At 37.3% G+C, this 15,672-nt stretch overlaps 1 protein-coding gene across 17 annotated transcripts in view; it reads left to right on the top strand.

Annotated features, from left to right (window-relative positions):
* The window catches only part of LOC310880891 (phosphatidylinositol-binding clathrin assembly protein-like), a 30,322-nt gene extending 14,945 nt beyond the window's left edge, over positions 1-15,377 (top strand). For 3 of the 17 annotated variants that reach the window (XM_083797383.1, XM_083797372.1, XM_083797375.1), the window contains exons 9-21: positions 1,155-1,240; positions 2,083-2,206; positions 3,991-4,127; positions 4,394-4,497; positions 5,338-5,484; positions 5,942-6,001; positions 6,098-6,208; positions 7,050-7,181; positions 7,315-7,345; positions 7,845-7,965; positions 10,003-10,059; positions 10,394-10,501; positions 11,043-15,377. In XM_083797383.1, coding sequence (XP_083653509.1) covers positions 1,155-1,240; positions 2,083-2,206; positions 3,991-4,127; positions 4,394-4,497; positions 5,338-5,484; positions 5,942-6,001; positions 6,098-6,208; positions 7,050-7,181; positions 7,315-7,345; positions 7,845-7,965; positions 10,003-10,059; positions 10,394-10,501; positions 11,043-11,057 — 1,233 coding nt within the window. In that variant the 3' untranslated portion in view covers positions 11,058-15,377. The remainder of the gene's footprint in view (positions 1-1,154; positions 1,241-2,082; positions 2,207-3,990; positions 4,128-4,393; positions 4,498-5,337; positions 5,485-5,941; positions 6,002-6,097; positions 6,209-7,049; positions 7,182-7,314; positions 7,346-7,844; positions 7,966-10,002; positions 10,060-10,393; positions 10,502-11,042) is intronic. The other 14 variants (XM_083797384.1, XM_083797382.1, XM_083797386.1 and 11 more) reach the window with 8 other exon arrangements.
* Positions 15,378-15,672: the final 295 nt, after the last annotated feature.

Raw genomic sequence — 15,672 nt, forward strand, 5'->3', positions numbered from 1 at the left:
TGCCAGCCGAAGCATTTTGCTTTCTGGAAGATTTTTCATAGCATGATTTCTAAGATACCTTACTTCCTGCTAAGACTCTAATTAAGGTCGGTTCAAATTCTGTGTGAGCTGTGAAGAGGTTTCCTTTAGCATGTAAGAAACGTTTCTGTAGTAAATTCAAGTATATAGTGGAAAGGAAACATGTTGTGATTGGCACTCTTTTTTCCTTGCTTTCTGTAGGAATGAAAGCACTTCGGCTGTGGTTCAATCTTTATATTTTAAGCTTGCTCTTTTCTTGTTGCCTGTCAGTTACGTATTTGTCCTGGCTATTGAAAGATGTCATCACTGTTCTCAAGTCTTCATAAGCTCATGAGCAGTGTTCACTTAACTCATTTAGATGTCCGAAGTTTCACCTTGTGTTTAGTGTGGCATTCTAATACCTGGCTTGCTGCTGGGTTCAAGTGGAGGGAAGTCTGGTTTTAGGAATCTTCATTTCTTTAAACACGTTGCTTAAAAACTTCTCATAGGTAACGCATTTGGGGGCATGGGATCTGTAACTTTGATGTAATGTTGTTAGTTTCTAATTAGGCTGCCAAAGGCTTTGGAGAAATGGGGTTGGTTTATTGTATAATGGTGTGTTGGATAGATATTGTCTGTGGTGATATTGGTGGGATAAGGTTGAGCTTGATTGGTTTTTTTTTAATCCAGCTTAACATCCTGTGTTAACATCTAATGCAAGCCTTTGTGAATGTTTGATTCAATAGAAGTGATTGGCTTTTTGTTGTGATGAGGGAGGGGATCAGTGATGCACAGGGCTTCATTTCTGCAAGTTTACAGAATTACTGCTGAATGAGCTATGACTACTGGATAAATCTTAACATATTGGATTAATCTTAACTTAGCAAATACTGTTGCTAAAACCAAGAGTCCAGTGTGTGCACACAGAAGCAGACCTGCTCTGAGAGGATCCTTGCTTTGTGTCTCTGGCGCCACTCCTTTTAAAGAACCACAACTGACTGGATAGAATTCAGGCATGCAGGTTGACAGCAGTACCCAAAGGCACAGTTAGTGATGTGGGGTTTTTGTTTGTTTTTTATTTGATGGGGAAGATGACCTGTGTACTGAGCAATGAGGTCCTGTCTAGAAGCAGTGGTTTATGAATACTCTAATTTTAGGCACCCAGCAGCTTGCTTGAAGCACTGGAGCAGCATTTGGCTTCTCTGGAGGGAAAGAAAACAAAAGAAGTCTCCGCTGCCAGCAGGTGAGCACCAAATGAAGGGCAACAATGCCTCTTCTTAGGATTTGTCATAATCTTATTAAGAAGTTTTGGGATTCAATCACTTGGGATTGTCCTCTTGAATTTAATTCACTTCCAAATGTGTTTTCTTAGAAGTGTAAATGATGCATCTAGTAATATTCTGATTGCTTTGTCACATTTGATATTTAGATATATATTTCTCTGTGTCTGACAGGTATTTACTGTTCTGTAATAATCCATTGAGCTGAGACCTTGTATAGTATTCTTTGTTCCTCTTGTTTGAAGTCCTGTGGCTTAAAAGACTTGTACAGTATTGGGGGGGTTAAGTTTTCTTTTTTTTTTTTTTTTTACCCAAGATAGGCTGGTATTTGTCTTTATTGTCAGCTGTTTACCTCTGAGACCGTGAATCTGTCTTAACCTGCTTATGAAAGTTCTTCAGTCCCTTCTCATAACTACTGAATTAGCTAAGATGCTCTGTGCTGACAGGAGTTGTTAACCTTTCTGTCAGGAAAGGTATCCATGTATGTGAACAATACTTCCAATTGAAGAGGGTGAAATCCTGTGTATCCATGGCACATCTGTGGCACCAAAGGGCATAGCTTAGTGATGGGACTCAGGAGGTCAGGTTGACGCTTGAACTTGACAGTCTTGAAGATCTTTTCCAACTTAAATGATTCTGATTCTTCATCAAACCCCCTCAGTATTAGGGTGTCTGCTTTTCTGCACCCAAGAGTAAGGTAAGAAAAGACCAGGGCGGGAGGAAATAACATACAATTTGGTATTTAAACTATGTGATGTATACCTGACTGGTTTTCTTAATAAAATGTTATTACTTTTTTTTTTAGAGCTAGTGCCTTATCCAGTGCTGTTTCCACACTTTCCAACACAGGAATGTCATTTAGCAGGATGGATGAGAAAGAAAAGCAGCAGGCATTGGAGGAGGAACAAGCTAGACTGCAGGCACTTAAGGTACTGTGTGTGTATATATATTTTTAAAGTTTATATTCCAAGATGTTTTTCACTGGATAAGAATGAAAAATGGGATTGGCTTAAAATGTTCTGTGGTGGGAGGACTGTCATCTCAGTGGCCAAGCTTCTGTAGGATGCAGGTGTGATGGCTGCCAGTAATATGGTGACCCCTCTAAGGAACGTGATCTGAATAGCAGATAGCTAAAGTAGATCAATTAAAGAACAATCTCTTGTAAGGAAGAGTATATCTCAAGGATTCATGACACGAGTGTAGAACAGCTCTAGGTTCTGTCTCAACAGCTGAACATTCAACATTGCTGTTGTAAGACTGATTATTGGTAGGAGGGAATTATTTTTCCCTATGATGTATGGAACATTGCTGTAGTGTGATTCTTCAGTACTGTTACTCATAACGAAAATATTTGCTATAGTGCTGTCTGAATTTATCTGCTTTTTCTTATAATTCTATCTTGCACCATTTGAAAGTATTTATGAGTATTTAGGTATAATTAATGGACTTTGAACAATAATGCATGAAAGAGAACTGGTGTGTTCTCTTTGGTTCCTTAATGCACTTCATTTTGCTTGCTCATACCTGTTGAATTGCCCACTTAGTAAAATCCTTTCCTTAAGATCTGAATCCTGGTCCTTCAGGTACTTTTAAGCTGTTTATCACTGTTTACTGAGAAGATGCATAATACAATCTCCAACAAGACATGATGATTCTCTCTTGAAAGCTGAGTCTGTAGTTCTGTTGTGTTCCAAGCTGCGCACAAATGGGGCAGTTGACAATTTTCCTTGTGTTGCTTTCGTATCGTTAGAGACACGTAAGCAATGAAGCATCTCTACTCTTACCATCAGAAGGCCATGCTGTGAGACCTTTCAAACTATTTGGAGTGTGAAAGTAAACTTTGGTAGTAGTTCAGAGTTGAGCTTTACCCCTGGAGTTACAGAAGTCTAGTGAAGTGTCTCCACTTTTCTCACTGTATGTAAGGCATACTTTTCAAATCCATGTGATAGAAGTTCTTCGCTATAAGATTGCTGCCAGCTGCTGAACTGCTTATTTTGAAAACCTCTGCAAGTGTTGTGGTGCTGCTGTGTTTCTTTTTTTCTCCTTGGGGGTTCTATCAGGTGTATCCTATCTTTCCTGCTTCTCCTGTAACAGGAGTTGTAGCTGCTGTAAGTGACAAATAAAATTGGGGAATTTCAGTCGGGTTGGGGGCGAACTTGCAAGCTAACTCAGATTCTTCCACTTGCCTAATGTAAGTGGTATAAAAAAGACACCTCTGCTTTGACACGTGCTGTGTAAGTGCAGTGAGCACGTCTAAAAGCAACAAGGGATGTGACCTGAAACTAATAGCATAAACTAGTAAAAGAAAAATCAAGTTTAAAAGCAACACCACATAGGTGATATTAGGATGCACACTGTCACTTTAACTTTTGAGAATCTGGATTAGATTATAAGGGATCTTTCAGAACAGAGGTCCATTGACCTGTCTCTCTTACTATGAAGGTAGCCTAAAATGTGTAACTTTAGTGTGTTCTGCTTCTAGACAGTTATAGGTACCAAGGTGGGACTTGAGGCTTTCCAAACTCTCTTTCTGTAGCCTATTAAGGCTATGTTAAAACAAGTACTCCTATCTTTAACTTGGATTGGCTTTCAATTTTCAGTACTTTAAAGAAGAATAGTGGTTTTTTTTAAAGACTGTGCTTAAAATAGCCTTTTGGAAAAGGTATGAAGGGTTGATAACACTAAACTTCAAACTGTATATCTTATCTTTCAGGAGCAGCGATTAAGAGAGATTTCTGTAGTATCAAATTCCACTTCCACATCAGCATCCCCAAGCACCTTATCAGGAAAAAGTGTGAATACCACTGTAGCTGTTGACCTCTTTGCAGTACCAGCACCCACAACAAATAGGTGAGAGGTAACTTCTTGTATTGTCTTGGCAGTTTGCAATCAGTTGTGAAGTGTTGACTCTAGATATTTCAGAAGTAATTCTGAAGAATAACTTCTTGCTGTCCTGGTGGACTCACTGGATTCTTGTTATCGTTTGATAAATGCTACAAAACAAAAGTAATTGGGGGGGGGGGGGGGGAGATGCGATTGGTATGAATTTGTGTATGACACAAGGATATGATGCATATTATATATATCTTCATTTTTCTCTCTGTGTTCATTTTCAGCATGCCCAATCTGTCTAGTGATCTTTTTGATCTTCAGCCTGCCTTTGTTCCAACTGTACAGAGTACCCCAGCTATATCAACTTCAGCAAGCAGTGCGTGGGGAGGTAAGCTGAGAAGGATGAGTTGGCTAAATGATGGGTGAATTCTTCCAATGCAGAAATGAAATACAAGTTCATAGTTAATTGAATCTACCTCTTAAACCTTGATTATTTTGCGCCCAAACATTTCTAATCTTGATAGAATATAAAGACATTTGACAGTCTGACAGAGGTGTCAAGAGAGAAGTTACTTTCTAATATTTAGCAAGAGCAACAATGTGTAGTATATGGAATGAAGGAGCTATTCAGTAAAGGGGATAGGTGGAAGAAATGTAACTAAATCAAAGTTCAAAAATTTTGAAATGTAAATTAAGTAGGTTTACTTGAAAAGGTGCTGAACTACTATCTTCTTTTCATTAAGCTGTTACTTAATACATTCTTCATTAAAAGGATGTTGGTGACTTCAGGGTCCTTCTAACAAAGCTGTCATTCCCAGTTTCTTGGGCACAGCTTTCTTTATACCCTCACTTCTTCCAAAGAATTATCAGGAGACATGTCAAATGTCTTGAACACTGAAATAAGACAATGGAAGTCTTGGTATTTCAATAGGTGGAATTGATACCTTAAAAGTGTTATGCTCCCAAAGCCAAAGGTGGAGCAACTGATTTTTTTGGTAGATAACTGTACTGTCCTTCTCCCCCTTCCACCCAATGGCACTACTGAAATTATATTAAGTTAAGAGAACTGTTAATGCTTTTATCTGAAACTGAGAGTTCTTATCTTAAGTGGTCTGATTAGTGTGTGGGAAATTTACAGTTTGTTTTTTGTCTAGAGATTCTCACATGAAGTCATTTCAGTCTGTCTTCTCTGTTTGTACTCTGTATTCTTTCCTTCTGCATCTGAAAGGTCCTTTCTCGTCTTCAAATGGTTGTGTTGGTTCTCCACCTCATCTGGACATCTTTGACATGAAGCCAGTTGAAGAAGCTGTAAAATCTACCGCCCCTTTCATCAATTCTGCCTTTTCCTCCAAACACACAGTGGAACTGTTTAGTGGTAAAAAACGAACAAAAACCCAACCATATTATTTCTTTGCAACTGAAGATAATAATACTAATAAACTGGGTTGTGCAGCCTTCTTGTGTTTGGACCAATCTTTAATTTTTGTTAACAAGTGAAAATGATGCATTAATTCCAGCTGTAGTAGACAACATGTGGTTTCTTAAAGTTTTATTTCTAGAGTTGAAAAAACTCATTATCTTGTTCAACTTCCCCAACCTAAACATTCAAAGACTTGCATATTTGCTGGAATTCCTGCTGATTTCTTTTGAAGTGCAACCTCCTTTTTCTTTTGTAGTGGGGAACATAAGAGAGATTTTAACATCAAATTTGCTGGATAAAAACCCTTTTTATTCCTAAATATTCTTAAATTTTAACTGCAGACCTAATTTGGGGGCCCTTTCTTTCTTTTTCTCTCTGAAGCTGACTTTATTTTCTTCTCTCTTTCACAAAGATGACTTCAGTGGTCATAAATCTACATATGCTTCTGTGTATCATCCTCTGCCTGTTGATGGTAACTTGCTTTTTTAAAAAATAACTTTCTGTTTTTACTATAGTGAGTGCTATTATTTCTTGGGTGTATTTGATTTACCCTAAATTTCTTTTTCAGGTTTTCCTCTTCATTCAGCTCCTCCAAGTACAACCCCTTCAACAATTAATGTGGACTTTGATGCTGTTTTTGGAGGAAAATCTACAGCACCAGAGTATAGGACTACAAGTGGTAAAAACTAGTTTATGACTAATTCATACCCTACAGGCAACAGTTGTTTAACAGTTTTGTATAATTGCTCTTGCAATGCAGAACTTAATAGCTTAATCCATTTGTAAGCTGACTGTAGGGCTGATGAGATAACAGGCAATCAGTTGAATTGTAGTTATTTAAAATTAGCTCTGACTTATCTCCTGCTGTGTACTAACTGTTTCCTCTCTCTTTTGGGGGGATAATTTTTGAATGCGGCCCACTGGATATCTCTTAACGGGTAAGCTTATGGTAATCTGTTTTCAGTGCTTATGACTTCAGTGTTTTGTATTAATACATGATAATGAGTTCCTTCTAACTTCACTGAGAGGCATTGTACTTACAGAAATGCAAAACTACTTGTGTGCATGCTTTGCTTTAAGAGTAACTTGAGTTACGATCTTTCTCTTGGTTGGCTCTATTTTGTCCCAAAGTCCTTATAAACGTATAGCAAAGGAACACTTGTATACATTCAAGATGCCTGCAGTATTGTGAAATTACTGCTAGTAGCTACTAGAACACTTTGAAATTATCTTTAACAAATTTTGTTCTGGAATTTTAGGGGAGTTTCTGCTTAATTTTAAAATAACAGCAGTTACTGCTGAAGTAAAACTGAAGACTCTACTAGAGTGGCAGATCAGTATTCTATAAAATATAAGTGGTTAAGTTCTACTTCTGCCTAAGTCTTAGACAATTCCAGCATGTTGAACCTCCATGTATGAATACTCAAGCTGCTTAGTGTTTGTCTCTCTAGTTTGTGGATGTCTTTTTATTAAATTTGATGCAACTTCTCTTAAGAGTTGGTTTTATGTTCTTTGTTTAGCTTTTAACATTCTAGATGATGTATTGCAACCCACAGTACCACTACAAAGTCAAAAAGCCCCTTCAACCAACCAGCAAAGTGGAAAAATTTTGGCAAATGACCTCGATTCTTCTCTTGCTAATCTAGTGGGAAGTAAGTGTGAAGCTTTTAGATTTATTTTCCCACTTGTTACTGAAACCAACCAACCAAAAGCTCCCCTCTACTATAAAACAAACAAACAAAAAACATTGGGGTTTATATATCTGTTTCTTTCCCACCCTCACAGATCTTGGCTTTGGAGGAACTCCATCCAAAAAGTAAGTGCATTTGTATATTTATAACATTCTGACATGACTGCTGCTAGTCAGTAGCACAGTTTACCAGCACTGACATGGCAACAGTCTCTGTTCTACAAAGTAATCTGCTACCAAGAACAGCATTGAAACAGTGAGTCTGTGGTCAGTCACCATAACAATCAGCCTTTAAGATTTGAAGTAATTTAGTTAGTCTTGCAATTGCTCTATATTTAAGTCTTTGAGGCACCATAAAAGATCTTGCAATTATATAAAACTCTAGTGAGCATTGCACTGTACAGTCCGGTAATGATAGTAAGATTGCTTGCATATCTCTGTTGCAATGGGTATAGTATAAAGTCTGGGGATTCTGTTTAATGTTACAAGTAGTTACTGAAATCCTGAGTGGTTCTACTACCCATAGCTTTCAGATGCCCCCAGGCTTTAAGGCATGTGTTCGTTATGTTTTTGTTACTGTATCTGTTGGCTCTGCGTGAAAATTAATACCACAGTTTCCTTTTAGATCAGATATGCAGTGGACCCAGCCTACTGAGAAAAAACTTACTGGTGGAACAAACTGGCAAGCAAAAACAAGCACATCAACCACGTGGAACCCTACTCCCCTACCCACTATGCCACATATGGTAATTTCTGTACCGCTGAAATTGCACTTTATTCTATCAAATGTCTTTTCCTTGCATAATTTAATTTAAAAAGAACAGCAAAGGCTGTTTAGGACAAGATTGGGGGTGGGGGAGGAACGTTTGCGGGATCACTTCTCAAACTGAGCAAGGCAGAGGTTTTAGTGTATTTTATTTCCTTGCAGTGTCAATATTGTCTGTTTAAAAAAAAAAAAAAACTTGAGAGGGAAGCTTTTTACTTGAGACCTTTAGAACTGCTTGAGCTTTTGCTGTACCAGAATGACCCCAAGACAAACAAAACAAGTGGTGTGTGTGTCTGAGACATTTCCACCCCACCCATGTGCATGCAAGAATGCTAAGAACATATAAAGGGAAAAAAAAACCACCAATGTTCATTCTGTTTTTTGCAATACTGTTTCAGTTTTGTTATATGAAATAGTATTGCACCCTAGCAAGGCACCTCAGTTATTAGTTCAAGCAGCACTTTGGATTTCTAAATATGCTTAACAGCAACTTCATCTCATTTCTAACACAATACAAAACACTGAGTGGAAGCTTTATAGAGTTATTTCAGTGAAGGACTTTCAATTCTTGGAGGGCTGTTTTTAGGCAGATGAATTTTCCTATGCTTTTAAGACGCTTTCCTGGTGTTTTTCATACAAATGTAGTTTGTATTTGTATGAGTACTTCTGAAATATTATAGCTGCCTTGGAGGGAAGTAGATTGTTCATCTCAGTTATATATAACATACAACAGTTGTACATATAACTATATGTTAAATGTAACTATATGTACAACTGCCATGTGTTATATGTAACTGTTATATGTAACTGACATATTTACTGTGAGTTTTAGACTGCTGACTTGTTTGTTTCCCATGAGAATAGATTTGTCTGTAGTGCCTTTTTTCCTCAGCTTATGAGAGTCTGCTCACTCAAAATTCACACTGTTGAATAGACTATGAAATCCATTATTGAACTCAAATGAAACCTGACAGTTCAGGTGAAAGAATGTCGGTTGTATAGTGCTTACATATGAGGCTTCTGAGACCATAAAGACTTTTTGTTCTCTATTGATGCTCCAGCACATTAAGTTAGAGTGCTGATACATTTTTATTTCTAAAAGATAAATGACACCTTAGTAAATACGGAACACTGGGTTTGGGTTGTGTGATTTTTTAGTTCATGTTTTCATGCCTAATGCTGTTTGGTCTTAGGCATTTGAATGCTTTGTGCCAGGTACTTGTTCACACACTTGCTTGGAATTCCAGCAATGTAGGACGCAAAGAACTAGCTCAGCTATGAACACCCTTGAAAATCAGTGCCCAAACATTGGAAAGGTCCAAGTATGCTAGTTTGGTCTGTGGCATTCAGAGTAGTAACCCTCAAGTTCATGTATAGTCTGTATAATCTTTCATAGTGAAGTCCTTTAACTCTCATTTCTAATATGATTAGTACTAGTTAATAACATACGGCACTATGAAATGCATATAACACTGTCTATGAACATAACCTGATTTAAGAAATATATATTATCAGCTTAAGATGTTCACTACTTTTTTTTTTTCATATTGTGATATGTTGCAGACATCAGAAACTAGTATGTGAGTAGTGTCTGGCTGCAATATACTTAGATCTGGCTAAATTTAGTAAAAGTTCTATTTTTGCTGTAGGTCTTATTAGTGATAGCCTCCTAAGCTGAGAGCCTATCCAGTTTAACAGTCGCTATCACTTACGTTACTGTCCTTGCACTTCCCTCCCTCCTCCCCCTAATGATTTTAATTAGTGAGATGAGCATAGTTAGTCAGTCATGTTATGAGACTTGAATCCATCCCTTGGTTAGAATTTCCAGTTTGAATACCTCCTTAAGTAATTTTCTGTCCTTACTCCTTTTGCTGTGCCAGAATGGAGTACATTATCCTGGATATGTAAGTCCATTTCTTGTAAATGTTGGTTATATTAACTATATGAAAAATGTTTTGTGTATATTACTAGTATGTACGAGCTTATCTAAAATACATAATGATTTTCTTGATCGAAGGTACCTGCTCCTATCACCTACCCAGTGACCACACCTCAAGTGCCTGTATATGGAATGGTAAGAATTGTGACAGTCTGACGTTCTTGAAAACCTAGATGTCTACTCTTGCCGGCTCATGGCAGGCATTATTGTTTGAATTGTCCTGCAACTTGTGTGTTGTTTTGCAACATCAGCAGCGTGTGAAATCGGATTTTTCACTGTGTGTTGGAAGAAATTAGTTTAAACTTCATACAGAAAGCTTTTTTAAAAAAATCTGTGCTATGTATGTTTGCATCTACCCAATTATTTTCTGTTATACTTACAATGCAATAAGAGAGCTTCTAGAATTTGAATTTTATAGAACTGTTTTGTGGGTTGGTTGTTGTATGTTTTTGTTTTGTTTTTCTCTCAGGTACCTTCTCAGATTGGAGCTGCTCCTTTGATGGCACCCCAGTCAATGATATATACGCAGCCTGGTCTAAGGCCAACGAATCCTTTTGCACCTGTCTCTGGAACTCAGGTGAACTGTTCTTTTTAATGAAAGATCACATTGAAACTTCAATCTTAGCAAAAGCAACTAAATACCTCATGAAGGGCTACTAATATATTTCTGCATCTGAAAGGGGGAGGTTCTCAGTCAGGGGCAACAGCTTTTGCTGGTGAGGAAGCAAATTCAGACAGTAAGGGCATGCAAGTGCAGGAAGTAAGGAAGAAACTAAAAATCTGAAATTTAGTGGCTAGATTTTCACTGTGTCGCAATTAAGAAAATGAGAATGATGAAGGCACGTAGACTTCCTATGGTATTAGCTAGATACTTCCTTTAGTCATGATTGGAATACGATGAAAGCTTTCTGAAGGATTGGGCGGTGGTGGAAAAAAAAGGAATGGAGAAGGGATCATTGAAGCTGAAGAAATTGTCATCCAAATATGTTGGTTTTAATGTTCTTTGGGACTTCTTGAGGTGCCAAAACCCAGCTTGCAAGTAACAAGGCATACAAATAAATTCATAGTGAAACCATGTGCTAAGGAAGTGGCATTAACATGTAATCCCTGTTTCACAGATACAGTTCATGTAGAGCTGCCAAAGCCACAAGATGTGAGAACAACCAAATACTGGTAAAAAAAGAAAGACTGAATTTCATTCTTTTCATGATGTATTCCTGAACAGGGCAACCGTTTCTCCCCTGTATAATGTAATATTATTTTGAATTGCAGTGCTTTAGAGATTCTTGTTTATAACAGTCACTGCTGTGTGAAATTGTGTGTTCACTGATTTCTAGATTGCTCAGCAGAAAACTCTATTCTTTGAGGTTGACTTGGAAGGCACAAGCTGGATTCTTATCTTCAGAGCTGAGAAGAGGCTTACATGATTGCTCTGCAACCATGTTCATCAGTGGATTGCATTAGGAAGCTAACTGAGAATGTCCAATCTTTATTTTCTCCATGAATTCTGTGGCTGTTGTAACCAAGACACAACTCAAATGAGGTTGAGCAATAAAACTTTCATATGCTCTAATAAATACTCTGATAGAGTAATGCTTGCGTTATAAGGCCAATGTTGTGCAAAATCAGACAGCTCTTTCCGATTAGAATAGTTTATCGTAATTTGGAAACTTTATAATGTGAGTTTTAAATGCTGTGAATCAACAAGATATATACATGTTAAATATATATATAGAGAGAGTAAATTAATAAATTGCTCCATTGGGTTGTCAGCGTTACATTGCTAGTTGAAAGGGCCAGGCTCTGGTGTGGGCTGTTGTGGGGTAGGGGAACCAAGTGTGTTACAGAATAGCACGTGTAGCCTCCAACAGGTGACAGTATGTGCACTTCCATTGAGCATCTTCTCTGCAGATGGCATCTCCTCTAGCTCAAGGAAGACCAGGTTTTGTTACAATGAACGTAGGTGCTCCCAATAGCAGCAAACGGGAGCAATTCAAAGATCTGTTTGCCAACTGCTAATGAGGTAAGAGATCCAATTTATTAAAAAAAAAACAACTTCAAAAAGAAGTCTGTTAGCTCCAAAAAAAAAGGCAAACCTTGCCATAATGCTGACACTTCAGAACTGTCAACTACATTGAAATTGTCCCACTCTAGAGAATGGCTTGTGCTGCTTTTCTGAAACAAAAACCGAGTTGCAAATCATATAAAAGTAAGTATTTTTAAACGTGTAAATATGTGCAAACTTTTAAATACCTTTTTCTTTAATGCTGCAGTAATCTTTTTCTTCTATAGTATTTTCAAGATAGAAATGCTATATTAAGAAACGTGGGCTTCTGAAAGGAAAATCTTGTAAATGAACTAATTTCTGAAGTACGCTGTTGTTGATGGGTCAGATGTACACACTTCTGGCACATTCCGAGTATTAATAGTATTTCCCCAAAGCTTAGGTGGGCTATGAGATCACCAAATCTTGTAGTTCTCAACGTCCAGTAAAAAGTGATAGTATAAAAGAAAAAAGTGGCTAATAATAAGGATTAAACAGAATGGGGAGCAACCTTTCTTCCAGAGTTCTGTGGCAGAATACAGTGAAAACCTCTTCTGTAAGGTGAATTCTGTGAATGATAAAGCTGGGTTTTCAAAAAAAAAAAAAAAGAATAGTTTTCTATTTTTACCATAAATGGACCTCCAGAGTAGCACATTTTTATCTGTAGATAGTAGGCTATGTAACTGCAGAAATCTCACTCTGACTGTAAATGCAGATAGTCCTGAACATCTTGTCAAACTGTCTTTTAGAGAATGTATGAAATGCAACGTTTTCTACATAGTGGGAACAAGCCTTCTCTTTGGACAGATTAAGCGTTTAGAGTGCAAAAGTAGTATTTCTTAATGCTACAGAAGTGTTTTTGTCAAGTGAAACAGTGTAAAAATTAAAAATGATAAAAATAAACTTGGAATTTGTAGCCGCCAACTTCCTGGGAAACATGACATTGCAGGAATTTACAACAGACTCTGGATGCATATTGATTTAAAAGAATTTGGACTGGTTTAGCATGATTCAGTGTTCAAGTTGGAATTACAAAAGGGCTTTAAGCTTTAATCCGCCTTCCTTGGGTTGAACAATTGTATAATTTTAAGCCCATGTTCTTCAGTGCCTGTAGTTACCCTCTACATGATGAGGGAACAGATGCCATTTAGAATGGGTCATTGTGTTGAGGAGGCTGTTTAAGAAATTGTTAATTCCATCGATATATTCAGCATTGGAAAGTCGTGACTTCCAATTAAACCAGTAGTTCTAGTAATAAATATCTGGGCATTAATGACAGAGTGCTACAGCCAGGCAGTTTCTAGCACTGCAGCCTGCTAGATCTTTCTCATATTGAGTTGTGTAAGTAATGTTCAGTTACTTTAATAAAATACAAATAAATACCTGGCAAACAGTGTATATATTTGTTAGAAATTTTATTGCAGAGCACTCTGAATCTCTGGAAAGGACTTCACTCAGAAATTGATTTAGTACTAGCTATAGTTTGCACTATCTTCTGGTTTGCTCTGGATTTTTTTAATGGTTCTCAGTGTGCTTTCTTGTAGCAAAGCTGTCTGCTAGCAGTTTGTTTAGTATTGGAAAAGGGGAAACAGCCATAAAGTACATCCTAAAAACTCTGCTAAGCTACCTTTTCAGTCTTGTTCAGAATTATTGGTACAATAAAACAGTTACTTTGGATTTATTCTTAGGAAGAATAGGTTGCTTTACACACTTCTCTGCACAAAAGTGCAGTGCGCTGCTTTTTTATCAACCTCTTCTTTGCACTGTGTTGTAAGTAACAACATAGTTTGTATATTAGAAGTAAAAACAAAGACTTAGGGTGCTGTCAAGGCTTTTTTGGCTCTGAACTTGTTCTCCAAAAACACTCTGGAGACAAAGGTTGCTCTTGAGGGTAACTGTAATAGCCTGCAAGAGTGCGACTAGTGGTTGTGATGCGAGAACTCTGAAGAGAGATGTATATAAATGTGACTTTCCTTTTTGTTTTCTTCCAACTCCTTTGATCAGAATCCTGTTCTGAATGCTTCAGAAAGCAGTTAACTCAGCTGTCACTCCGTGTTTGTCTGAGCAAGGAGGAAGACTTTTGAAGTATGCTGTGTGCTTTGCATTATTGTGCTTTAGTGGGTCATGCGAGCCTGCCTGTTGGGACTTAGCGCTGCTGCAGGAAGGCTGTCTTTCGTGGGGTATACAGTAAGATAACTTTGGGGGGTGTTTGGAAAGGGTGATTGTGTTCGGCCTATTGGGCTTGAAAAGTGTACCTCTTTTTAAATAACTGGGGTTTTATAGTGTTCTTTAGATATAGTTTGACTTTGCCTCCAAGAAGTTACTGAATTCAACTTTTTAAATTTTGGACAAATTATGTACTAGAGAAATCTCAGTTCTGTGCACATAGTGGTGGAATACTTGTAGGTAAAAATTACAAATGAACTTTTTTAAATAAAAAATAAATAATAAAAAAAACTTCAGACTACAAGATTGAATACAGGGTGTATCTACATCTGTGTTTTTTTTCTGTGGCAGGGAGGGTGGGGATACAATTAGAATAGTAAGCACTGTGGATCGGTGCTGAATTTGTATATAAAAAGGAAAACTTCTGTTTTGGGTAGTTTGTATTGTAAGGACAACATCTAAAGGCACTGTATCAGTCATTTATTTCCATTTTAAAGATTATATTTTTGAGCAATGGAAGCTGTACATGTTATCATTTATACATTTACTGGTAGCTAGGAATATAGAAAAACTTGCTATTACTCTGAAGACATATTTGATTTGTCATTGGTATTTACTGCATCACTACTTTATGCAGATGGTTTGTTTAAAGAGATTGTAGTAACTTGTGCAGTTACAAGAATTGTACCATCAAATCTTTCAGTATATCTCCAACTTGTAACTTTGTGATTGAATTTAATCCTGTACCAAATGTTTGGCTGGAATTTCATCCTGGAGTAATGACAAAGTAGGTGCTGGAATAGATTCCCCACCCCTTACATTATTTATTTAATAGGTGTTGTTTTCTATGTTATGTTTTTCCCCATAACAGGTTTGTGCCTTTATTGGATATTTATTTTAAAAAGCTACTTCAATTTAGGCTTTTCAGGCTTTTTTTTTTCAGATGTGTTCTTGTATTGGCTGTTCCTGTACATCAGTTCCTTCATTTTACCAGAGTACACAATGTGTGGGAAAAATACTATCCACAAACTGGAAGGGAAAAAAATTGAGGGTTTGTTCTATTGATTAATATTCTTTTTGTAAAAAGAAGCCTAAGCACAAGACCAGCTGTCTGGCTGTGTTGATATTTTAATCGTGGAACTTCACACTTTGTTAATACACAAACCATTGTTTTTTTAAGATTGTTGCTCATATCCAATCATTTGAAATGTTTTGAAAAATAAACTTTGGCACATGCAAGGCATGTATGTATGAGACTGTTCTTTAAAGTGTTTGTGGTCTCAGATTTAAGGCTTTCTGTAGTACCAATGGCAGACGATTATCCTGTTACTTTTTTGCACTTAGATTTAATGTGATGTCTCACTCAAATCTTAACTACAGCAGTTTGCAAATTCATGCCAGTTTTCCTTTGAGAAGCTGTGACTGACTTTGTGCAGAGGTCATGGGACTTGATCTGGAGGAGGGGAGTGCAGGGGAAGACACGGGCCTGCTTGTATCAAATGGTGAACCCAAGGGAGAACCTGTTCTCCACATCCAGG

This window comes from Anser anser (assembly GCF_964211835.1).
Source record: "Anser anser genome assembly, chromosome: 13".
Lineage (NCBI taxonomy): Eukaryota > Metazoa > Chordata > Aves > Anseriformes > Anatidae > Anser > Anser anser.